The 26743-nt window shown below is 40.0% G+C and overlaps 1 protein-coding gene across 1 annotated transcript in view; it reads left to right on the forward strand.

Moving 5' to 3' along the window:
* igsf9a (immunoglobulin superfamily, member 9a) overlaps nucleotides 1–26743 on the forward strand; it is a 55052-nt gene that overhangs the window by 16377 nt on the left and 11932 nt on the right. The window contains exons 4-14 of the mRNA XM_072371647.1: nucleotides 501–647; nucleotides 3162–3307; nucleotides 5628–5742; nucleotides 9719–9860; nucleotides 16079–16224; nucleotides 17471–17613; nucleotides 18980–19120; nucleotides 19585–19701; nucleotides 22061–22211; nucleotides 22469–22580; nucleotides 24189–24379. Coding sequence (XP_072227748.1) covers nucleotides 501–647; nucleotides 3162–3307; nucleotides 5628–5742; nucleotides 9719–9860; nucleotides 16079–16224; nucleotides 17471–17613; nucleotides 18980–19120; nucleotides 19585–19701; nucleotides 22061–22211; nucleotides 22469–22580; nucleotides 24189–24379 — 1551 coding nt within the window. The remainder of the gene's footprint in view (nucleotides 1–500; nucleotides 648–3161; nucleotides 3308–5627; nucleotides 5743–9718; nucleotides 9861–16078; nucleotides 16225–17470; nucleotides 17614–18979; nucleotides 19121–19584; nucleotides 19702–22060; nucleotides 22212–22468; nucleotides 22581–24188; nucleotides 24380–26743) is intronic.

The raw sequence follows: 26743 nt of genomic DNA on the forward strand, positions 1-26743 counted from the left end.
GTTAATAATTACCATCACAACAGAGGCATCCCAGTGGATTGCATCTTGCAGCAGTGTGTTTCCTGCTTGCACATTATCTCTTAGAGAAGTCTTGGTGTCCTTAAATAGAGTTTTCATTGACAGTATCTCCTCAGCCATGTCATTCCATGTCTTTGGGTCACTGAGCAAATGTGTGTCTGTTAAGGTGTGAAAACTATATGGACAGTTGTAAAGGTGTCGACTGGAAAAGATAAAGGCAAGTGACTCGAGGGAGCCATCACCTGGCAACCAGGGGATCAGATTTCTAATATTGTGCACGCATGTATGCAGGGTTTTTGTACTTGTTAGTGGAAGCGAGGCCATTTTTAGGCAAAGTTTGAGGACAGCGTTTGTTTTTGGCGCGACAAGGCGTCACACACACCTGCAAGATGTCAAGTGAAATAAGCATTATGTGCAGTTTGTTCTCTCTCACGTTCCTCATAACTGCCCTCCTCACTTTTCCCTGCACTTTGTCTCTGTAGGCCGAGTGTCTCTGGTGAGAATCACAACTCTGAGGCTGGAGCGCCTGCAGCTGGATGACCAGGGCTTGTACGAGTGTCGAATACTTTTACTAGATAAACCCACAGATGAGATGCAAAATAGCACCTGGACTCTGCTCTCTGTAACTGGTGAGTTTAATGCAGTTGTGTGTGTTGTGGTTTTGAGTTTTAGTCCTAAAATGAATTGATCCAAATATACACAAAAGGCAATGCTGAAACCTGTTTGAACGATGAAGAAGTTTTGATCCAGAGGGCTCGCTTTTGCTTGTCATGTCAATCATGGATTATCTTTTACTTTTCTTGGTAAATTCTACTGCATGTTACACAGCAAAGCAAGCCTTAGGCTGGCTATTGAACCCTTACTGTATCAATTTTTAACAAGCTGAAAAGTGTCTGTATCTCTCAATGAGAACCAGCAACAACGAAATGTTGGAACTGGTTGTTTAGTTTTCACGTTATTTTTTCCAGTGTTCTCTGAGTGTTAACCATTACAGATTGTTATAGATCTGTAATTGTTATATCGTGCTAATTTTCATTGAGAGTAATCCACTTGGGGGCAAAAGAGTGGGCATAGCTCACTTTTAAAAATTCTGTTTACCTTACATAGTGGCTCTGAAACCGATTACAGAAAAACTGAAATGAGATCTTTTGATTCTTTAACTGTCTGCAAAACAGCTGGCAGCTCAATCTCAGCCTTGCTGTATGGGGCTGACGTCGGTGGGCCAGTTGATAGTAATCAAATCAAGCTAATCATCTCAGAAAGTTGCACCAACGTGGCCTGCAAGATACAAAAGCAATACCATCCCTTGACATCATCGTAGTTGCAGGCTTATCCAATGGGAGCACATGATAGTTACTGGATCGGTTTTGGTTACGATTCTGATTACCAACGTAAAATAAAGCCCTGCTCATACAGACAGATGCTGTAAACATGGTATTATACTGTAGGTGCAGCTTTTGTGATAGCAAATGACCAGAATGCTAAAATCCACAGCAAGAAATAGCGAGACTAGTTAGAACTTGCACCAATTCTTTAGATAAGTAAAAAGTCTTTCCTCAGAAAACACCAGTCTAAAGGGTTCAGCATAATGATAATAATACTGATAATAAGAATAATGATAAAACCGACATTAATTCAGGATCCTAATTTAGGTTTGAGCCCTTTCTGCACTTGGCATTGTTGTACTTATCTTCTACGCCATCAGGAGATTACCTGTTTAAAAATCCATCCCCTTATCCTTAGCCGTTCATATTTTCCTAATCACTGGTAATGATGGTGATGATTTAAGAGAAAATACTTTTTGTGCCCCTGAAGACGCCTTTTCCTGCTCTAATATTACTGTTCTCTACTTTTTTTAGAAGCAGCAGAGTTAAAATTTGATTTATTTATAAGCTAGAAAATCAGGTGACTGTTTTTCAGCCTCATTAAGCAGTTTAAGCTTTTTGAATTTAAACTTAACTTTCGCTCCTTGGATTTCATTTAGTCTGCAAAGCACTGCTTAGGCATCACATCTTGACAGGTGCTATATACAGGTGCTCCTTTAAACTTTCAAAAAGTGTCTAAAACTTTCAGTGACGGATCAAGCAATGTGGACAACTTTAATAACCTCTGACATTCTGGTTTTGGGAAGTGTGGCTCCATACTATAGAGTTATGATCGTGCTTGTTGATAGGTTTAAATATTAAATCTTGACATGAAATATGCATCATTGTTTTTTTTGGGCTTTGAAGTGCATCTGTATTTTGGAATACCTCTGCTATGATTCCACGCACAAACGTACAGAAGAAATTATCCGCACCCCGCAGATCAAAGAGAAGCACGCCATTTTCTATGAGCTGGTCTGTATGAGCCTGCGGTTGGAGATGAGAATGATGATAGATTGTGACTGTATACTTGAGGCCTTTTGTGACATGCCCTGCAGGTATGCTCTTCACCGATTGTTTGCTCTTCTGCCCAGAAAATGAGACTGTTAGTAGCCTTCACAGGCTCGAAACTCAGAGATAAAAGACCTGAACAATAAAAACAGTACTTATATGACTCATTAACATACCAAACACTGTTTCCAGGGAGTGGGGGGGGGGGAAATAAATCTGTTTTATCATGGCAAAAAAGAAATCTAATGATATGTGTCTTGGGGATTTCCAGGTGGCTTGTTTATGTTTGGAGGGTTTGCAGAAGCTAAAAGAGAAGTTCTCCGAATGTTTTCCCAATGAGATCTGAGTCCTCTGAAGTTGCAGCAAAACTTCCACTTTAGCCGATGTAAAAGGCAGTGTTTGTAACTGACAATTTCACTTAAGTTTGTGAGATAATAATGCATTTTGATGTGAGTAAACTTGGCACAGGCAAGTGCTGCTTAACAAACAAGGCTGTGCTCCTGTCAGGCTGTGTCTAACTGATCAAAAAGGGAGGGATGGGGAAAAAAAGATTTATTGTCTGCTCTCTTTTTATTCCTGCTGCTTGGGGAACAGTGCTCATCTTGCCTTAAACAGGGAGGGCCTGTACCTGATATTGGAGTTTATTTAGCCTGATCTGGATACAGTTGCTTTAACATGGTAGTCATCTAATATAGATGATTTGTGTCTTTATTCAAAGGCAGATGAAGTCTTATGTATTAACTTTGGCTCTATGTTTTATTTTCATAGCATCACCCACCTTCACCAAAGCCCCGCCTCCTGTGCTGGAGGCCCTGGTTGGAAGTGACCTCTCTCTGGACTGCGTTGCTGTTGGCAACCCTTCACCAACCATCACCTGGCTAAAAGATGGCAGTGTCATTGAAAGTACAAGCTATCTGGTATGTGTGACCTAACTATACAACAGTGCAGAGCATTCATGCTGCTCTGAAACGGACGTGATTTTAGGATATCTTGCACTACTCAAGGGATGAACCACTTACACTACACAGTACTGCTGGGACAGATCTGTTTCTCTATCTCTGTATGGAAAAAGTCACTCATTTATAGTCAGATATGGCATTTTTAAATTGTTATGACTGATGTGCCAATGAAAAAGCTGCATTTAACTTCTGACAAAAGGCAGTTTTGTATCTGGGCATGTTGTTTATCCACTGAGATAAATCGGAGGTGTCAGGACATCTTGAATGGAACATAAAACTCTTTTGAGTAATTTGTATGCTTTAATTGGTGTGGTTTGAAGTTGGCAGAGCTCTTTTACAAAATGGTGACATCACTCAGTAACCACTGACAATTTAGCTGCATTTTAAAAAGTGAATGACAGTTAGTTAGTTAGCTTTGTTAAACCCTTTTCACAAGTTGACACAATTTCCTGATGTCTTAATGAGATGTTTTTGACATGCTTTGGCCAAAATGCTCAAGAAAATATAACAGCTCTCCTTTCAGTCTTGAATTTACAGTTCTTTTCATAGAAACTGGTTTTAGGGCGCGGAATGAGTCCCTTGATCCTCTCCACCCCTTCCTTCTGCAGGCTGTGTTTTATTTGAGATCAGTCCCAGAGCTTCGAGCTGCCATGCAGTTGTAAATTTTTGGCACAAATTACACTCAATAACCTCTGAATCATGTTATTGGAGAACATACAGCACCGTAGCCTGAGAGCTCACACTAGCACACAAAGCTAACCAAGCTCAGAGTACCACCTACTAGACTGACAGGAAAAATACTTGATAGGGGGTTTTATTCTCAGATACCTACATTTCCCTCCTCTGTAGTTTGACCACACACAGTTGTATTGATTACCCTCTTTGGCACAATCTTGTTGTGAGTCATGTGTTGAGTTGGCCTAGTTTGTTAAAACACCACGTCACAGATAAAGTAAGGTAGCAGCCAACTGGGTAATTCACTCAAATTCTAAGTCATGACACCTTGGCTTCCTAAACCATGGGCTTCATGCTGATAGTAAGAGCTGCTGCTTCTATGGGCAAAGTATAATGGACATTTGCTTTTCAGTGGCAGAACTCTGTTGTGCAACAAATGGTGCATTCAATTACAAATGACTTATCAAAACTTTGTCTTCCAACTGGCAAAGAAATAGAGAGTTCTAATAAGAAGTTTGATTTTCTACTTAGGATATAAACTACGAAACAATAGTAAACAAATTACTGATCAAGCATCATCATCTCATTTATTTCTTGAATTAAGTGAACTATTGGCTGTTGATGAGAAGCTGATGTTGGTAGCAAAGCAAAACACAACTCACCAGTTCAATGGCTCAGTGAACGCAGCTGGACCTGAAGTTGAAGTTGGGATGAGATAAAGATGGAGAGGTGGGATAATCGTGCTGGGAATGTGACGCTGATTTGAACACCTCACTGAATGATATATTTTCAAGCCTCCGCAGTCCCAAACAAAGGGCCAGGTGTGTGTTTTAGAGTTTACATTGACTCGAAATATGATATATAATATGACAATAAGCTTTATAATAAAAAAAGATAATGTCTTAATGTGTTTATTCATTGTCATACATTTAATAACACAATTTCTTGAAGAAAAATATGATTTTTAATGCAATATAGCAAGCTAGATGGGCGTAGTTGTCACCTAAATGTGGTGTAGTGAACAAATTCCCCCACGTTTGTGTTTTCCTCTTAAAGCACTCTGCTCAATCAAAGTAGTGACACTCACTGTTATGTGTGCAGCTGTACATAGATGTTTAAGTAACCCTGAGCAAATTAGAAAATAAGTAAATACCTGCACACATTCAATCAGGCCTTTCTGTAGATGTTAAGATGGATTATTTATTTCTTATTTGATGAGCATCTGGCCGCAGCAAAGGAGCTGCAGGAACGTTGAGCTGCACAAACGGCACCTCCCTGAAAAAGTCGTATGACTGAAACTCAACATCTGAAGCCTGCGAAGCAACATATGGAGAAGCCACTGTGCTTTTGGTTGCAATCAGGTTTTGGCTTCCAGAGCAGTGCACTGACATAGGCTGCGTTTCCCAGATTCGCTAAGAGCTTCTAGCAAATCTGGGAAACGCGGCCATAGACAGTTGCACATATCACAGCACATTCATCCATCTTACTTTATGTGCATTATACCTGTCTCTCTTCCTGTTTATATGCCTATCATATATAATCATCTGCCTTTATTGTCTGTATCCATCCACCTCTCAGTTGTCTGTCATATCTTATTTACCAGGGAGAAGTCTTATCTCTGCCAGCAGTGAGCATGCAGACAGCAGGACTGTACACCTGCCACGCCTCCAACTCTGAGGGGAACGTGACTCGCGTGACAAAAGTAAAGATCAAAGGTCAGTTGTTGACTGCCTGTCTATCTGTGCGTCTGTCTTTCTGCCTGCCTGTTCCATCAGTCACTGTGATGTCTGTGTATTATTGGCTTAAAGTCACAGTAATTTACTTTTCTCTTTCTCCCTCTTGCATCACACAACAGAGTGGTAATAGTAACTCAAACTGAATTTGACCCTTATTTTGTCAATGTGCTAATATTTTCAGCATTATTATATGAAACATGGTATCATCTGGGACTTTAGAGCATGGCCTTATTGTGATTAAGTGTTGAGGTTTGCTCAGTTTTGGAGACGTTGCAGTTATTGTGGTGAGTAATATTGCTGTTTAGTTATTAGTATTCATTGTGTTATCTGAAATAATGACTTGCTGAATGAAAAATCTGAACGTTTCTTGGTGGAAAAACTGGTTGAAAATGTATCACTGTATTTACAATATTTTCAGGCACTCACAGACTCCTGACAGATTCATGGGTTTTCAGATTTCCAGTCCAGTTTAAGGACAAATACATGAAGAATATGCAAATAGGCAACTGTGGATCATTGGATTACACCGACACAGCACACATAATACACTGTGGAATGTATTTCTGACTTCTCTCTGTACTCCTACTCCAACTCCTACTGCTGATTTTTCTCCAGAGAGCCACGACTCATCTGCAGCACGGTGCATGGGAGAACTTATATATTTTTGGCATATAGTCTCATCAAGGTTTCACTTAATTTTGAGTTTTCACAGACACAGTGGTCACATTTGGACTAATAATCCTCATGAGCACACACGGTCTAAGTCACTTTATCTGAGCTCTGGCTGAATTTTTCTGCAGTGTTGCCACATGGATGGATTAGAGAAGACTAATAGCTGATCTAGATAAAGTCTGTCTAAAATCCTTTAGTAACCTCTAAACTGCCACTCATGCATTTATTCATAGAGCATGTACAGCCTCAGTTCCAAAAAAAGTTGAAAAACTGTGTAAATTGTAAATAAAACCAAAATGTAATGGCTTGTAAATCTCATAAACCAATATCTGATTAACGACTGAACATATAAATGCATATTAAATGTTGAAAGTGAGATATTTTACTATTCATGAAATTTACTAGCTCATCTTGAATTGGATGGCAGCAACACTCCTTTAAAAAGGTTGAGATGGGGGCAACAAGGCTGGAAAAGTAAGTGGTACTAAAAAGAAACAACTGAAGGAACACGTTGTAACTAATTGCTTTAATAGGTCTGTAACATGACCGAGGATGGAAAGAGCACCTGAGAGAGGCAGAGCCTCTCTGTAGCAAAGATGGCAGAGGTTCAGCGATCTGCAACAAACTATGACTACAAATTATGGATCAATTTCAGAGTAATGTTCTACAACAAACAAACAAACAAAAAGAGTGTTCCATTGTCTGCCGCACATATTATCATCAAACGTTTTGCAAGACGTCTCTGTGCACATGGGACATCAGTAAAAATCAGTATTGGATGTCCATAATCTGTGATGGAAATCGTTGCATGGGCTTAGGAACGCCTCCAGAAATCATAATCTAGGAATACAGTTAATTGTACCGCCCATAAATCCAGGTTAAAGCTCTACCATGCAAAGAAGAAACCTTGGGTGAACAATGATCCAGAAACATCACTATCTTATCTGGACCAAGGCTCATCTTAAATGGACTGAGGCAAAGTGGAAAACTGTTTGGTGGTCAGTGAAATTTTAAAAGATTTTTTAAAATCATGGACACTGCATCCTTTGGACTAAAGAGGAAAGGTACCAGAACAGTTCAAAAGCCTGCATCTCTGATGGTATGGGTGGGAATTAGTGTCTATAGAACTGGCAACGTGCACATCTGGAAAATCACCACTGAAGCTGAAGTGTATATACAGATGTTCGAACAACATTTGCTCCCATTCTTTTTCAGGGACGGCCTTTTATATTTATATTTATATTATATATTTTTTATATATATATATGTTACAACAATATTGCTTTGTAGTACAAGAGTCCAGATGATGGAGGGAATGCTACACAATATTAAACCTTGTCCCATCAAGTTCAAGATGAGTCAACATTTTTCCTAAAATGATAAAAAAAAAAAGTCTGACTTTCATCATTTTCATTGTTCATTTTGTGTTTTGTTGTCAATTTAAATGGGGGGGGGGAAGAAAAGTGTTTTGTTTTTTTTTTCATTCTGTTTTTATTTAGATTTAACACAGCGTCTAACCTTTTTTGGAATGGATCATAAACCTGATCTGTCATGACCGCTGTAGAGATTTGTGGTTGTTTGTACATGCATAAGGCAGGTGGTGTCAGGCCACTTTTATTAGTTCTCTTCAGATTGCTGACATGTTGGAACGGCAGATAAATGGGACATCATGGCACCACTCTGTGGTGGCTTTTTGTGATTAGTTTTCAAGACAATTTTATTGTTATATTTGACAACACAGGGTTCAATGGATATTGCGGCAGTACGTTGTTTTTATTGTGCCTTTTTTTCAAGGTTATGTTTGAGAAATAGTTTTTAGTTGCTTTGCTTTTTTTTTCCTAACCTTTGCCTTGGTTTGTATTAGATAATTTATCAACTGGCTCATTTTGTAAAACGTCATTTGTAAAAGTTTGCACCCATCTGTTACAACCCTTTGAGTGCAAGTCTTCATTATTTTCAGTGCTTGCAAAACACAAGAGCTTATACAAGATGGATTTTCACGATCAGTCTTATGTGCTCCTTTTCAATTATACACCACAGAGACAAGCTGAAATTGTTTGCTGGTGTCGCAGGTGCGGAACAAGGACCAGACAGACATCACAGAGAGGAGAGAAGACCACTCTCGCGGAAGGGAAAGCACAAAAAATGAAAATAAAACTCACACTGGATGAAATGTGTTTGCAAAGGCACACCATCTTTGAGCTAAAAAGATGACTCACATGCAGGACACAGGAGGCAGGGTTCAGTAACAGAAAAATTAACTTTTTTAACTGAAGCAAAAATAGAAAGAGGGAAATAAAAAAAAAAACACAGGGAAATCGGATAGAACCTCCATCTTTCCTATATTTCATATGTTGATAAGGCGTCAGCACAAATTTTAATGTTTTCATTGAAGAAAAGACTAAAGGACGAGTCCTTGTACCAAAGTCCCACAGTGAACACTTTGTGATTCAGCTTATTGAGCTTTCACTGAGCTGTTGATACTTTGTTACAGATTATCAGTATCTCCAAGCTTTATCCCATCTGCAAACAACCCTGCATGCTCTTTGTCGCACTGTAGACACAGCTGGTGTCCAAGAAAGGACACAGAGTTGGATTAATTTGTATTGTGTTTGTCATTTTTAAATTTTTTTTTGTCTTTTAGCAGGAAGGGCCTGATACAGTGTATGTGTACAGTAGTACATTTCACTACTTTGATGTGAATGTGTTGTCAGATATATTTGGATGACGGTTAATATTACCTTTGCAGGTCGCCCAAGTGTTAACAAGGTATGGGAAACTTTGTAATGGACTCAGAAACGCAGAGGGAGAAGAAGTTTATCGCTGGATTTTTATTGTAGACTGACTGCTTGCTGTCCCGCACGGTCAGCTACACCAGGCGCTTTGCCAGAGGTGCCTAAAAGTCACAGACAAGATATCAAGATTTATGTTCAAAGATACGCAGCCCATCTGACTTGTTTCGGGAGAGGAGTTTCAGGTTTTTTTTCAGTGACACTCCTACACAGAAGGCCAGCTCTTTTAGAAACTTTTTGCCCGCTTGTTTTTGATGATCAAATCTTACTCTCCAAGAAAAAGTAACTATCAGCATTCACCATGCGATTGATGACCTTTTTCATATACAAGTTAAGTGTTTCAGGATAAATACAGTACTGTACTACTTTTCAGATAAACTTAAGCATTAAACATGCTGGAATTGTAGTGGTGATTTAGTGTTTTAAGTTTTTTTTATTCTGCACATGAAGCTAAATTAATTTGATGCATTTTGTCATCTGCTTCTCACCAGGTCCACCTGTCATTGTCGTTCCTCCCAAAAGTACCTCCGTCAACATGTCCCATAATGCACTTCTCCAGTGCCAGGCAGTGGCTGATCCTCCCAACATGACATATGTGTGGCAGAGAGGTGGAGAAAATGTCCATCACATAGAGTGAGTGGAATCATCAGTTTCATCAAACACTGTAGCATCACAAGAGCATTCAATCACTTTAGAGCTAACTGCTTTTTAATGGAATTGATTGCCTGAAAAATGAGGTGCAAGGTGATAATAGAAAGCTGAAATGAAAGACGGTTAGTCACAACACTGACATTAGCCTATTTTCTCAAAAAGGAAAAGAAAATACTCATCTTATATATGTATAATATATATGTCTTACTTCTGGGTGACAGAGATACAAGAAAGCTCAGTGAATCAGACAAATACAGAAGCAACATTTCTGAAAAGCCTGTCTAATGTGGAATCATGTGCTAGTCCATAGAGTGATTTGATGTTGAATTATTTGCCCTTAAGAAGTGAAATGAAGTCTGCTTTGTGTCATGTCTTGCTCATGTGTGGCTATATTAACACCCTGCTCTGGAATTGCACAGAAGACAACACAGAAAGATAGAAGGAAAGCTCTTTGAGCAGAGCCCATGGTCTCAGATATATACTGTGCAAACATATTTGAACCAACCTTCATTCCTTTATATGTTCCCAAGGACTTTCTTGCACTGTTATGTTTTTTCGGTAGTCCTGAGCAACAGTTCTCCAGGCTTTCTGAAGGTCTTCTTGGACATTGATTGCTATTTCACTTATTTTCAACTCAGTCCTTGTAGTACAAGGCTTGTTACCTGATAATTTTCTGACGAGTGTGTTTTTGTTAGTTAAGCCAGTTAACACTGACCTCTGAATGATTCATTCAAGATCTCAACCAGAGCTGTGTCTACACATAACAGACACTTTGGAAAATAACCTTTGTGACTAGCAGCGTCTCACAAAGACACAATTTGTTCCCATTTCCTAAGTTGCACTCACAAAGATAACACAGTTTTGACTGACATAACATGGTCATTCCAAAAGAGCTAGTGGCTCAAAACTTGGCATAACTCAGCATTGGGGTGCAGTGCATCCTTCGAAAAATTTAGGAAACTGGACAATTGGAAAAGAAGAAGTGGCCATTCTTATGGAAGGGAAACTGGGAGAAAAGGCTTAGCTATGACAAATGACACAAGAAGTGGACTGAAAATCATTGGCAACAGGTCTTATGTAGGGATGAATCCCCTGGAGCTCAACATTATTGAAGCAGTGTGGGATCATCATGAACAGAACAAAAGGCAGTCAACATTCAAAGAAGAGCTTTGGGATGTCCTTCAAGAAGCCTGGAGAACTATTCCTAAAGAGAACTTAAAGAAATGATAAGAAAGCTGTTCTAAGAGGGTAGAAGAATAAAGATGGCCCCACCAAATTGACTTTCATGGTCATTAACATTGTAAAAACTCTTTTTGTGCCTTTTATACCGATTTTCCAATTGTATTTGTGATGTTTCAGCCTTCAGTCTGCACACTGCATACGGTCTGCATGCATTTCCTGCAGAGGACGCAGCAGTGCTAAAGCAGACTCAACTCAAATTATTATTTAAATAGCACCTTTCAAACTCAAGTTTACCACAAAGTGCTTTACAAAAAAAAGCAAGACTGCCAAATCATTTAGACAGCAAAAAAATGAACAAAAGGTAGATAAATAAGCAAAAGGAGCACATTAAAACAGGGAAGTTAGATATAAGCTATAATATAAGTATGTGTTAGGATTCACAGGCACGAGATGTGCGGCAGACTGTGCAAAAGAAGATGACATCAGGTTATGTTGTCGGTTCAGTTTGATTGTTAGTCTCTTTTTTATTTATTTATCAGGATAAAAAAAAAAAAAAGGTTGTAGACAAACATGCATACAAACTATATCTGAGACCTGAAACCTAGATCCACCTCTGTATCCAGATTGTTTTTTTCACTCCGCCTTGGTGGAGGTATTTAGTAGTGTTGGCTTAGAAATTCACAGATGAAGTTGAAAAACGATGACTCCGCTGCTTTTACTTTTCTATGTAATTTTAACATAACTCCAGCCCTCGTGTTGCCACGCTTTATTATTAATGTTTGTGTGTATGCTTGTCCAAATGTTGATTCCACAATTTTTTACTTCACCAAACTTATTATGGGGATCAGCCCCAAAAGTCCATTATCAGTCTAAATTGGAGTGTAACCCATCAATTTTATATGTTAGTATAACTTCATTATTTATCACACACTCAAAACATCTGCCAGTCAGGTTTGAGAAAGTCAGCTATGAGATGAATTTTTCATGAAAGTCACACTGAAGCTGCATTTTTTTGCATGTTGGATGTCCCTGCATGCATGATTTAATTTTTCTGAAAGTGTGCTAACTAACTTTAGCTGGCACTGAAATAGCAACACGAGCTAGCAAATGTAAAATGTTTCTAATGCTTCAATGACGCTAAAGAATGATGCTTTGACCCAAAACTTTCTGTAGCATAAGACGGAGTAGATTGTGTGGTGTGAACCCAGCATTGTTTGCCAAGCTGTGTGACACTGTCACTAAAGTAAAGAATGCTTTCAAAAAAATAATGCTTTAAAAAAATAATGCCACATGGTTTTTATTGGGCTGCACGTTGGTGTGGTGGTTAGCGCTGTCGCCTCACAGCAAGAGGGTTCCTGCTTCGAATCCCTGCTGGGGCCTGTCTGCATGGAGGATGCGTGTTCTTCCCGTACATACATGAGTTCTCTCTGGGTAGTCTGGCCTCCTCCCACATTCCAAAAACATGCACGTTAGGTTAATTGATGATTCTAAATTGACCCTAGGAGTAAGCGTTGGTCTCCTTTGTCTCTTTGTGGCCCTGTGATGGATTGGCGACTGTACCCCGCCTCTCGCCCAATGACGGCTGGGATAGGCTTCAGCCTCCTGTGACCCTGAAGTGAAATAAGCGTGTATAGACAATGGATGGATGAAAGTAGTTACTTGTTATAAATTGCATCTGTTTTAGTGTTTTCATGTAATCCCAGACTGACTCAAAAAATGGTCAGATCAGTGCAGTGTGAGTGTTTAAACAAGAAGTACCTGTTCTTTTAGACTCTGGCTGTGCTTTTCTAATTAGATGAAACACCAAACCAGACTAAACTAAGTTATTGGAAAGAAAATGATCAGCCATTTAATTTTGAAACTCAAAAATCTAAAGCTTCCTTGGTGGACCCGAGCAAAAAAACAGAGGCGTTTCGATGTAGCCAAGTCTGCCTCTAATGAAAGAATGCTTTATTCCTCCGCTGTATCCGCCCTGCAGAGAGCTGTACATGGGCAAAATTCTTGCCATTCCTCCTTCTTACCTTGTGAAATTCATATCGGCATAAAAAGAGATAAAATGAAAGAAAGAAAAAAGAAAAGCAAAGACACGAAGGTTTCTTCCTCTGAGCATGACATTTGATGTCAGTTATTTTAAGTCAGAGCACAGGTTTTCTTTTTGGATTTTTGCTGCAGATTATTTAGCTTTGGTGTTGTGTGTCTGTTTGGTTGTAGAGAACAAGGCAGCGTCCACATGTTGATATGAAAAACACCTGAAGGTTACAGTGAAGTCAAGGTACCAGTTGTGTGAAATGCTAAAAATGAGGTGGCTGGTGAAGGACTAACACCAGACAAATGGGCATGGGCCAGCATGAGATTCTGATGGTTTGATAACCTTGAGCAGATTAATGGTATGTAGTTTGAATTGTCTGAATGAAAAACAAAGTTTTCAGTTGAACACAAAGAATACTGTATATGGAACATTAATAAACGTGTGTGTATATTACTGAAATAAACATAAACTTTAGTAATACATTACACACAATCTAATTTGATGTAAAATCACAAATACTGCTACCACAAGTGCTGCTTTGAGATGATTAAACAGTTATGTAAAATTGGTATTTCAATGGTGTTGCACACATAAGGAGCGAAAGACACGTGCACTGACTTGTGCTCTCTCTGCAAGCACTGAAAAAGGCAATTTGCACAAACACCAGTTAACAAGAAGGCTGCTTTAAAAAATGGTGTCATTTTAACAAATGCACAGTGGAGACTTAATGAAATTTATAGAATCGACACCAGGTAAATTTACCGTAATCATAGTGCAAGAGTGAAACAACTAATGTAGAAAAATAGCACTTTGCTGCGTTGTGAGGTAGCATTAGGAGGGTAACTAGCTGATGGTGGCTAGTTAATTAGCCATGCTGTCTGCCTTGGTAGCAAGCCTAGACTTGTTAACCCTACCTGGTTGCAAAAGTTAATTTACAAGACAGATGTGAGGTGCTTTATATAGATGTGAAATCTTGTTTGGAGGAATTGCCTCCTCTGGCAGCCTCTAGTCATAAGCATGTCTTACATGTTGGATTACCTTCCTCCTCCAAGCCATAGCCATGTGTGTCTTGTCCATTCAATTTGCAATACAAGTAGTCATTTAGCAGATGGTTTCTAACTAAAGTGACTTATGTGATTAAACAGCACTGAAATTGTCTTTAAATTGAATGCTAATCCCCAAAAAATATCTGTCTAGTAAATGAGAGTATAAGTAGAACAAGTACAGAAGTACTGGTTAGGTGTGTTCGGGTGGGAGAAGAGAGGGTGTTCTCTGAAGAGATGGGTGTTCATAAGGTTCTTGAAGAAAGAGACAGACTACACCTTTTCCACTTGGTAGCTCATTCCCCCATCATGAAACAACAGATGAGAACAGTCTGGATTAAGACTAGTAATGGCAGTATCGGGCGGTGCTCCTGAGAGGCATGGAGTGATAAAGCCCACATCCAAAACTGTCTGGCTCAAAACTCACACCAGCCAGAGGGGGAAAAGGAGAAGCGAGGCTATATATTGTGACTATTTGGCATTCATTCATCAGTACATGTACATGTGTGTCCCAACAGCTTCAGAAGGCAGTGTAAATGTGCCAGGCGTGGTTGCAGACACTTCACTCATGTCGCTTTAAAAGCACTGAACAAGCTTTCCTGCTGGAGAGCTTTATCAAAAGGAATGTTCGGTGCCAGATAGAAGATCTGAGTGTGGAGGGAAGGGTTCATGATCTGGTAAGCATATCACTTACCAGTCCACTGAAGACTCACAGAAAACGGCGGCTGGGTTTAAACTCAGATGAGCAGACGTGGGGCTTAGATTGCATCACCTCTCCTCTTTAGTATTTCTATATCAAATGCATCATGATTCACAATAGCTGCACTTGAGTTAACGCTCAACCTCATTTTGACGAGGACATTTTTCAGGGAGGCTTTTTAGGGCTGACACGCGGTATAACGCCGTAAACAGCTGAGTAAATCACATGAGGATTATTCAGATTAACCATCACTAATTTTAGGAAATAAGCTCTTTTGTAATTGCTTTTTAAAAATAGTGAGGTGTTGTATGAGAATGCCAGAAAAGAAAGTCCTTTTAATTTCTCTCGCACAGCACCACAGCTAATGGAAACACAGAGGAGTGGACCATCAGTCAGAGGATGCACTGCTGGACGAATAAATGGCGGGATCGCAGTATCACTCCACAGCGTGTGATGGTGATGTTGGTTCACAGTGCAAATGGCAGCAGTTTTATAATAGAGGCTCACAAAGTACACATTCTACAAAGGCTCTAAAATCATTATATACCAAAGTTGTTGTTTTTTTGCAGATTGTAACTTGCTTATGGATTATGTATATATGCATATACTGTAGATATAAAGAGTGCCTCCTGATTTAGTGTCCTGGTAGAATGCAGTGGGTTTGAGAGATTTGTCTGCTGGAATGAAGCTTGTCTGTTGTCGCAGACACTGAATTATACAATAAATCATTATAAATAAACTTTGGACATCCCTGCAGTAGATGAAAAGTGCATTATTGATTTAAAAGAGTTTTTGCAGCTGCTCCAAGTGACCCGTTTCACATTTTCATGTGATTCATTGTTACTATGACAAACCATATTGTGAAACATTTTAGCCTAAAAATGAGGAAATTATGTTTGATATCAGGAGGAGAAGGGAAAACAGAGTAGTGATGAAAAGGTTGCTTAGGAGCCCAAACCCTGGATTTTGAGATGTCCCAGAAAACATATTGTTAATGTACACATGCAACAGAGCCTGGTAGAGTCATCTGCTTCTTTATCTAATTGAATGTATGTAGAGTGAGTGGGCACTTCGTCCATTTGTCCACAGTCGTGAATAACAAAAACAAATAAGAAAAACCTCCTACACTGTTGAGAGCCTGTTTGACCTCACTAGAACAGGAGTAAGGTGCAATATTTCACTCTTGCTCTGAAGTGGCTGGTTTATATTTTTTCCTACTGATGAATTCCCACGTGTGTTTTTAAAGGTCTCTGAAGTCACGTGTGAAGATCATGGTGGATGGGACTCTACTTATCTCCAGTCTCATCCCGGAGGACTCCGGGAACTACACTTGTATTCCTACCAACGGCCTGCTGACTCCGCCAGCCGCCTCTGCCGTTCTCACAGTGATGCGTACGTATTTTATATCCAGCAGTGCATTCAAAGGCTTTCATGAAGTTACCATTACATACAACCATATACATGGAAAAGATCCCAAGATGAAGCGCCTGCTCAACCTGTAGGCACTAAACTGATCACAGAAAGTATGAATAGCTGCCTTATTTTCCTGTAGTTTCACAAACAAGGCTTCAAAATGCGACGGTAATTCTGTTATTCACTCTAACTTCCTTTATCTATACGGAGAAGCTGCATACACTCACATTTTATGTCAGCACCGCGTTGGTGAGGAGGTTCGACGACCACGTTTTGCTGCATCTTGATGTTGTTCACCCGACACGTTGTGTTATTTGCCAGTTGCACACCATTGATTTGGTCGCTTATAAACGGGCGGTGGGGTGGGGTGGAGGGTGGTGTTACTCCACTGACTAACATGCAAAAGATTGTTAGTTCAAAGGTTATCCTGCAGATTTCCCAAAGTCCTTTCACTCTTCAACTTTCCTCCCCACTCATGATTGATCAGGACTTCAAAATCCATGGTTGGCATTGCTGAACTATACCAAATAAAAGGCCAGGGGATACCTTCCCACCTCACAGTCTTCACCCATAGAATAAAGCTACTTTAGTGTACGGATGTGCCTATTACACGATTTCTGCTGAAACTGGGCGAAAAACACATATATATGACAAATGGTTTTTAATGATGCACTTCCCACCCTCAGGGCTTTAACCTGGAAGATCAACATAACAGAGGGAGTGATGGAAACACAACATATTAACATGCCTAAACCAAAAACAGTAAAAACTGAAAGTTCATTATTAATGTTCACTCCCATGTTTGCTGCCCGTATTTAGAATGACTGTGTAAGTTAGAGCCCACACAACCATTTCACCAAGCTAAATGATTAACTATTTGTCCCATTCATCCCCTTTAATTTTCACTTTTTTTATAAAGAAATGAGAGGGGCTGCATCACTTACAGGCTTTACGGTTTACAAAATGCAATAAAATTCTCAGTGTTTGCTCAGCTTAATTTCAGGCTAAACTGATCCAATTGTATAGTGGAAGAAAAGAAGAACGGGGGGGGGGGTCAGAATGAGCAGCAGCGTGTTTTTATGAAACTGAACTTTGCAAATGAGATGAAGAAGTTAACAGAGATTTAAACAGCAGTCATCATCTGTTGAAACTCTATAACGTTCTGATTTTACTCTTCTGAAACAGTAATTCAATTAAAATCAAATCATCCTTCTCATTCACTCAGACCCAGCCCAGGCACTTCAGATGCCCAAAGAAACATACCTTCCCACAGGTATGGAGGGTGTGCTCCCCTGCCCAGCAGCGGCTCAGCCTCCGCTGCTCCATGTGGACTGGATCAAAGATGGAGAACCTCTCGACTTGTCCTTGGTAATGAAAATAACAGTGCTCAACTTTCACTGCGTGCCTAAAACTTACATTTCTGTTCCTTGTTGTGTGTGGTCGACACACCTTCACATATTGATTCCTTGCGCAGTAAATCTAACAGGGAGACTGTGGCTGAGCCTTGAATGACAGCACTGCTGGTATCTGTGAAGTGACAGTTGACTTTTAAATTGAACCCATTCATGTTTCCTGCAGAGCAACACAGTCTGCACACATATGTAGGAAATGTGATGGAAATGTGCGCTCTGATTTCCAGCGGAAGGCCATTCAGGCACACGTATTTTAATGAATACAGGCAATGTGTTCGATCTTAAAAGCTTTGGTAGCAAGCTCAAAGGAATTACTCTTGTTTTTTCCCTCTTTCTCTTCAATCTTTTGCACACCTCATTGGAAAGATGACTGAAGGAACTAAGACAGATCAGGGAGCTGGAGCGGGGACATCCCTGCATTTTGTTTAACCCTTTGTCATCCTCATTTTTCCTGACTGGGAAAACCATAGTCCCTCATATATCTCTTTCAGTTTGAGATCTCTCTGTATTAGCTTTTAAAATCACCACTTTCCTTTTCATTTTTATGCAAAAGTGTGACCCTGCTCTTTCTCCCCTCACATTTACACGCCGACTCTTCAGCGCTTTGGTGTGAGCAACCGACACGTCGTCGGATCAGAGGCACCATGGGAGACGTGATAGATTCCTGTAGTGCAGGACATGGGGGCTGGAGTCAGGCTGTTATTCAGCCAATTATCCTAATTCTGCTGCGGTTGTCACAAGCTCGCATACACACAGTGATGCTTACAGCTTTAACCCAGGGAGAATAGTAGCATTTTTACTTCATTAAACTAAGTGGGAATCTTTTTGAGCAGTCAAACCGTAAAGCTCACCTTTCATTGCGGCTTAGTGGGGGAAAAATGACTCCAAAAATTGCTTTTGATGCAAATACTCCAAAGGTGATCATGAAGGCTGTACAGAACATTTCTGTTATGTCTGTTAGGATTCACTGAACAGGGGAATTAAAAAAAAAAAAGTAAAAATCAACTTTTCTAATGAGAAGAAAAGAAGATCTGCTGCCATGCAAAGCTTGTGACAGCAATAAATAATGCATATCTTTAAAGAAGATTGGAAGTGCCTTTTGGTGAATGAAGTATTTCAAAGTATTTCTGTAAATCCCTCAAACACAGCTGAGGAGCTTGTACGTTACTGTGGAGTGGTTGCAGAATCCCTGCCTTCTGGCTCTTATAGATTTCTGCACACTCCCAGCATGAAATTTATGCACATATCCATCAAGATTGTGAGTACTCGCTCCTTTCTTTTGTAGTTGTCGGAGTGGTGTGATAACTTTGCCTTCCTCTCAGTATCCAGGATGGACCTTAAAAGCCGCCGGCTCTTTGGTGATGGCAACGGTCAACGAGGATGCGGCAGGCGTGTACAGGTGTACTCCGCACAACAGCTATGGCAGCATGGGTGCATCGGGGGAAACCAGCGTAGTTTTACAGGTTGGTGTGCGCCACCTTGGTCACTTTTCAGACATACACTGAGAACCACTCGAAGCCGTTGTAATCCGTCACGACTCACGAGAGGCAGAATGTCTTTCATGCTTCAAAAAAACACCACATTCTTGGCCACGCATGCCCTAAAAACTCACTCAAACCAATGAATCTACCCGTCGACTTCGATGTATTTTAATTATCCACGACTGCGTCCGTCACAGCAAATTAAAACTCTTAACAGAAACGACATTCTATTGACCTTTTCGCACTGACATGTGGGCTCTCTGACATTAATGGAAGTCAACTAAGACTGCCACCACAATGGTGGCACAACCGGGAGTTAATTGTGTGGCTAATCCTTTTGTTGCTAAGATAATCTTTTCCAAAGCGGGAGCAATTCAGTCTTGAAATCCATTGCTGGCACTGCCACAATCTCCTTGATTCAGCTATATTGCTTTGGTAATTCGCAGGACCCCCCATCATTCAGCATCGGTCCAGAGAAGCAATACAAACAGGAGGCTGGTAGAACACTGCTTATCCCCTGTCAAGGAAATGCGGAGCCAACAATTAAAGTGACCTGGAGCAAGGTAAATCACCGTCTGCTGGGTATTTAATAAGTAAGCTGTCATATTTTATTTATGGCACTGCAAACGTTTTATATTTTAAAATGTGCTTAGCTAATGTCACAACAAAGTAAAGAAATGTTCTAAGGACAATTTGCACAAAGGTCATTCCTTGCCAACCTGATTTCCCCCAAGTTCATATCATTGTTTGTAATGGTAGAAAACACACACACACACACACAATGTGAGTGGGTGGGAGTGCATAACATTTTAAAGGGGTTCATGATATTGTACTCACCTCAATAATATACACAAACTCTGTGATAAAGATGAAGTAGAAGAATCTTCATCAGCAGGGTTTATGGCACAGCAAATGTATTTGATTAGATTTGTTGACCTAATAAGGTAACGTGGATATCAGGCAGAGACACCAGATAAGCAGATGAATACGCTGTTCCTGTTTTCTTGATAGCCGCAGGTTTTTCTGTGGTCTTTTGCGTTTGCACCTAGTGGCCACATGTAAAGGCAGTTTTGCACTGGAGTGGTAGTTTTGCACATAGACTTCCAGGGTGAACATTTTCACTGGCTTGAACTATAAAGTTTGTGTGGAGTGGAAAACCAGGCTTTTGGCTTGCTTTCATGTGCTCACCGCTATCTCCTTGGTCAGGATTTGGGGCATATTTAGCTACAATCTGTGGTTGTCGATGTTCTGTTCACTGAATCATCAAATGACTTACATAGATATGAGCTACTCTCACAATTTGGTTGCATTACTGAAGCTATACATTTCTTTAAATGAAGGGGGGGCTTCTGGGAGGAAGAGCAGTTTATTGTTATCAGTTTAATATCTAGAAAGCATTTACCAACAACTGCTAAGATGGAAATAATGTCACAGCAAGCTTGTTTTTACATAGCAGCACACTCTTATATGTTATGGTTTTCCACATTCCTGTCCTGCGTCCATTTGACTCATGATGACTCATCCTACACTCAGATTGTATGCATACATTTATCCAATCACACATGTTTCAGGGTGACTGGGGAACCCCTCCCATCCTACATAACTGCACTTGACCTTAGCTTGTGGGCAGTACTATCTGTTAGAGCAATACAATGTAGGAGGCGTGTGTTTTGATTGCTGGCAAATGCTTTTGTTTAGCTTGCCAGAAGAGAGCAATTCATGTCTAATATATTCATTTTCAAGTCTTCCTTCATCTCTTCTTTAAGGGAGACTTGGAGAAGCAGCTCTGCAGCATGTTGGGTTGTAGTTGTACTGTACAGCCATTTCACAGTCAAGTCTGTGGGATTTCCTCAGCTGCCATGTATAGTGCCATCATGATCATACATTTTTTATGCAGAAATAAGTAGCATTACAGAGGTAAAGATCACTGCCATTTCAATAGTTTAAGAAGGCCAGTAACCACACTGCGACACGACCCACAGACATCAGTGCATTTGTGTTTTCTTTAACATCCCTTTTCACTACAATCAAGGTGAGAGTATAACGAAGTCCCTTTACAAAGTTTACAACCTCAAATTTAACATGAAGCTGATCTTGAAAGGAATATTCTTATAGTATCTTAGCAACAGTTAGCTGCGAGAGCTAATAGCTCTTCAGAACAGGCTCACCGGTGTGTCTTTGCCTTATCACTCCTTTCTCAACTAAAGAAACGTTGTTTCAAAACAGTGTGCGGTCCGAAGAAGTTTGTGTTCGTCTCAAAACCAGACTTTAATACAAACATGTTACTTTTACTGAAATTACACTAAACTGAGCTTCTAAGCTGGACTAATTTGGCCAGATAAAGCTGTTTGGGTATAAATAACTCCTACATTTGAGTAAGTGAGTAAGTGTGTGCTGATATAGTTGAATTCCTTACGAAGTTGCTCTCTTTCATTTTGTTAGATGGCTAAACACATCCTGCGGTTGTGAGATTTAACGCACTGTTTTCGTGTGAGCCCGGGAATGCACTAAACAAAAGCCAGTGTACCTCTGAACCAGTCAGAACCACAGAGTTGTGAGGTTCACACACTTCTCTAGTGTTGCTTTAAGACCACGTGTCAACATTTTCTCACGCAGTTTACAGTCATTTAATTGGCGAAGTCATACCATAACTATTGTCGTCAGTGTCTGCAGTTGTATGTTTACCAGTGTACTGATTGGAATAAATTCACCCTTCCAATTAATTTAGACTGTACTGCATATTAGAAGTAGGCAGTATGATCTCAGATGTGTATATTATGCCTGTCACAGTCAGGCTTTTAAACTTTTTGTACTTGTATGCACTGAATATATTCAATCGTACTTTGAACTTTCCTTGCCTGCTCGCACTGTGTGAATCTTACATTTCGAGTTTTGTGTGAATCATTTTGATATTGTCATTAGGTCGACCTGGTTCGTCACATTTCTTACTCCATCGAACCCAACGGATCTCTGCTGCTCCAGCCTCTAACCAAGGACCACCATGGGGAGTGGGAGTGCAGCGCCTCTAATCGCGTGGCCTCAGTGACGGCACGCACACAAGTTTTTGTCCTGGGTGAGTTTTATCTAACAATACTATAAGAACATTGGTTACGTGAGCTGTCCCCATTTTCTTAGCTTGACTTCTCTTTCCTAAATAGTTTTCTGTGTAAACCTGTTATACCCAGCGCAGGCCGGATGCCTGTGCCTCCACTCCGCCTCCGATGTATAAATGTGGTACATCAAGAGATGGCCTCTAAACTCTTGCTGTATCAGGTAGTTGAAGAGCTGGCCGATTTCCATCAACCATCCTCTCCACTCCCTCCATTACAGGAACCAGTCCCCATGCGGCTACCTCTCTGTCCATCTCTCCCGGGGTGAAGCAGGCCAACTTATCCTGGGAGGCTGGCTTTGACGGAGGATCAGTACAGACATTTTCAGTTTGGTGAGTGAAAAGCCGCCCACCTTCTTCTCGGGCTGTAGCCATGGCAGCCATCGACAGCGTTTGTATTACTCTATTGATCTCCAGGATGAGGACTTAATTGATCTGTTATCACCTCTTGGCAGCTACATTGAAAAACTGCTGCAGAGCATAACTCTATAATGCAGTGGCCATGCTAGCTACAATAGAGGTTTACTGATAAAAGAGAGTGGAGTACGCTTGTTATTTTCATTTTTTTTTCTGTGAGTCAGTGTTTTTATACTGGCTTAGTAATCACAAATGAATGCATTTAGTATGCTTGAAGGCTTTGTGTTTTTGATGTAACCGCTGTGATAGAAATGTTCTTGAACAAATAAGTCTTTAAAAAGCTGTTTAAGGAGATAATTTTTTAACTTCCTAATACAAAACTGTAGGTTTTCTTTTTTGGGGGTCGAAAATTAAACTGAGGATGCGCAGCAGACTTCTAATGCTTGTTGTAATCCCACTCTAACCCACGTGTGCTGCTTGAGAATAACATGCGATAATCTGTCTCAGTACCTGAGAAGGAAATGGGTCAGTTGTGCAGTTAGATGCACAGAAATAAATGCAAATGACATGAAAAATGTAATAACGGATCCACAAATGAAAGCAAACAAGTCTCAGCTGCTCATCTTGGCTTTGACAACTTGACATGTTTTGACCCTTATTATAAGAGAGAACACTCAATGATGAGAAAAGCAAAAGATCAATAGTTGCAAGAGCTTTAACATCATACAATGTGAAGGTTTTTCCCTTTGACATTTCAACAGGAATTAGTTTCCATGAAGGCCCAATGTTGAGAGCAGACAGCTTTGTTAGTGCTTTGTGGATTCCACTGAAGCAATTTCAACGATGTTGTGCACATGTTTGCCAGCGACAACAGTTCTGGGGGCACATTTATTCACGGCATATTAAGCACTCACGTGCAGAAGCCATTACTACGGAACAGAAGAGACATGAAGACCACAAGCTCTTGTCAGTTTTTCGACTCTCTGCTCTTGTGTATTGCTTTATGGATGTGACCACCATCGTGCCGACAGTAACAGCCATTATGTGTGCTGAACTGCTCTTGTGCGTGTAAAAGAGAGCTTTGATTGCACCACGGTTTATATAGAGGGCTGAAACTACTATAACCCAAAATAAATAAAAAAAAAATACATGATTGAATACTTTGGGGGGTCAAAGCATCTGCTTTTGTTATCCTGCCCTTTCTTATAAAGAAACACAACACTGCAGTTAATTCAAAGTCGTCATCTTCAAAAAGGCCTTATCAGCTTCACTTGAACATTCTTTCTCCGCTTCTGAATAGGTGCAGAGGTTTTTCTTTTTTTAAAGCCTGAGGGTCAAGTAACTGTAGAACCTTTAGAAGCTTTGGCAGAAACATGAAAATCACTCATAAATGGAGTTGCAAGCTCTTTGTGCAATTTCAGGAATACATCAGTGCTGCCTCTGCCACGATATCTGGAACTGATGATGAGCATGAATGATTAATGAAACCTACTTTTCTGTCATGTTCCATAAAACCAGACTCCCAGACTTCCCCGCCACGCTTTTGTTTTCACTCCGCCTCTCTTGGTCTCTCTTTCTCTGCAGGGTGAAGAAGATTTCAGCTGGTAATAATGAAGGGAAGCAGGACTGGTTCTCTGTGCCCGTTCCTCTTTCATCTGGCACCAGGCTGCAAGTGTCAGGCCTGTCTCCTGCCACAGACTACCAGTTCAGCATCTTGTCTCAGAATAAAATTGGAACAGGGCCCTTCAGCGAGATCACAACTGCAAAAACCTTGGGTCAGTCCAATCCTCTGTTTCCTCTGAGCCATGACAAAACATGCTGAAAACTTAGCTATCAGTCCACTGTCACTTCTTAAAAGGGTAAACATTGCCAGCAGTGAGCACATATTAAACGCAACAAATTAATTCTGTGAGTAACTGACCCTAAGGCCAATATTAGGTGTAGCTAATGGTTGGTCAATATGCTTGCTGATCTGTATACTAAATTCTTGCGGTTAGTGTCTGTGTCGACTCGTCGAGGCTAGGACTTAGGAGGATATGTTATTTAGTTGGTTCAATGTCCACAGTCACCAGCTGGCACCTGAGTGAACACACAGCTTGCCTGATAGTGTGATTTAAAATTTTAGGATTAGTTTGTTTATTGAAAGTTGCTTGACTGGAAATGGGGCAGAAAGAGGGGGATGACATGCAGCAAAGGGCCTAAACCTGCACTCAAAACCAGGTCAGCTGCATCCAGGACTTTTAGCCTCTGTACACTAATCAGTTGAGCTACCAGTTGGTATCATTATTGGAGAGGATAGTTTGCATTTTCCCCAAAACATAAGCTAGTTTTGTTAAATTTCACTGCCGGGCTATTGCCTTAACTTTAAAGTTTAAGTTTAAAGTTTTACCACTGGAGTGGTTGAAGGTGAGTTTTTTTTTTCATTACTTTATCTCATTCCGGTTGAGGGAATGAGAATCTGATGGTCAAGGTATGAGAGTCAAAGTTCCTTCAGCGAGACCGCCACTGCGTGGACCTTGGGTCAGGACAGTCCCCTACTTTCCTGAATTAAGAAACACACAGAAAAACTTAACAAATTAAAAGTAATTCTATGAGCAATTTAAATGAATGCTAATTCAAGGGATTCAAAATGTTAATCAATTATGATAAATGTGAAGATTAAATATGGTATTTTGTTAGAAATTTACAGGTGTTTCAGGGTGTATTTTCTAAAGGTTAAAGTCAGTTTTCCTCATACTTTATGAGCTCTACCCAACTTAGTTTATCTTTGCAGCAGCTTAATAAATCAATATTTATGTATATATCTATAGATAAATGTATACTGCATAAAACAAATGTATCTTATTACAATCTTTAAAGTTTTATTCCAGTTTTTCATCCTGAAATCCACACTTCTCCTCTCTGCTGGTATTAAGAAAATTCTGAATTTGTTAAGTCACAAGTATCCCAGTCCTCATTAGAAATGGTGAAGACACACTTTTTTATATCCAGTATCTTATCCATGATATAATCAAAACAGAATTATGTAGAAGAATCTAATTTCAGAACCCACTGCAGCCTATTTTTAAGTTTTGATCCAATTTGATGGTTGGAATCCAGTGTTCTATGTTATGTCCAACTAGGCCATGGGCTCTGGAGGAATGTTATCGCTCTCCCTTCTCCCATGAAATTTCACACACTCACTATCAGAGAAATTTACACAGACCGAGCCTTGCGGTGTCATGCTTTTTGTGATTCACTGACTATTCCTTACGTTCCTTCATATAAAATTTTAAAAAAAGAAAAAAAAAAAAGCAATAATTTTGTTCACTAAAATAAAACTAAAGGTCAGGTTGTTAAAGTTGTTAAAGGTCAAGTTTAAATCAAACTGTATATACTGTTTTCCAGCAGTGGGGTGAATGCTTAAAAGGCTCCTCGTTGAATTATCAAAAATATTGCAGCAAACTCAACATTCATACATGAGACATCCTTCGGTACTGCTCCTCTCTTCCAAACTAATTGTCTGATATAATCGTTTGTGCTTTGTTCTCTACCTTCCCCTATTTAAGAATTGGGTGGTGAATGTTGAGGTCTGTCAAATCCTGTTTTTTTTTTTCTGCCAGAAACATTTGATCATTCTGGGAAGAGAGTTCACAGCTGAGATGTGTGAAAATGCCTTTGATGAAGCATCTGCTGGTAGACGTGTGCTAAATGGAAGGAATTTATGTTGGACTTTTTCTGATGTCATCAACTGCTCAAACTGTTCTACTATATAAGCCATATTACCACATTCACACATGAATCCTACTGCTTACAGCCTCGCACTGATGACGCAACAGATTTGGCCTCATGATTTGACATTTAAAAAATCATTAAAAAAGGCTGAAGGTCAAACTAACGAAAGGCACTGTCAAGGCAGGACAAACGCAATACTTATTATCAAGAACTAACAAGAACATAAAACTCCAGGTGCTGTCGAGGATCTGAAGATGAATAAAGGAAACCAAGTTTTATACAGAGAGAGCAAAGGACTTACAAAAGGCAGGTGGTAGCGATTAGCTAAACGAATCCTGGTGTAAAACAAGAACAGGACGTCAGCTTTACAGGAAACACAAAGAGACAGGAAGCAAGACACACTGCGATGTGAACGAAACCAGACC

Source organism: Leuresthes tenuis, unplaced genomic scaffold (assembly GCF_036924035.1).
Source record: "Leuresthes tenuis unplaced genomic scaffold, fLeuTen1.0.hap1 SCAF_19, whole genome shotgun sequence".
Taxonomy (NCBI): Eukaryota; Metazoa; Chordata; class Actinopteri; order Atheriniformes; family Atherinopsidae; genus Leuresthes; species Leuresthes tenuis.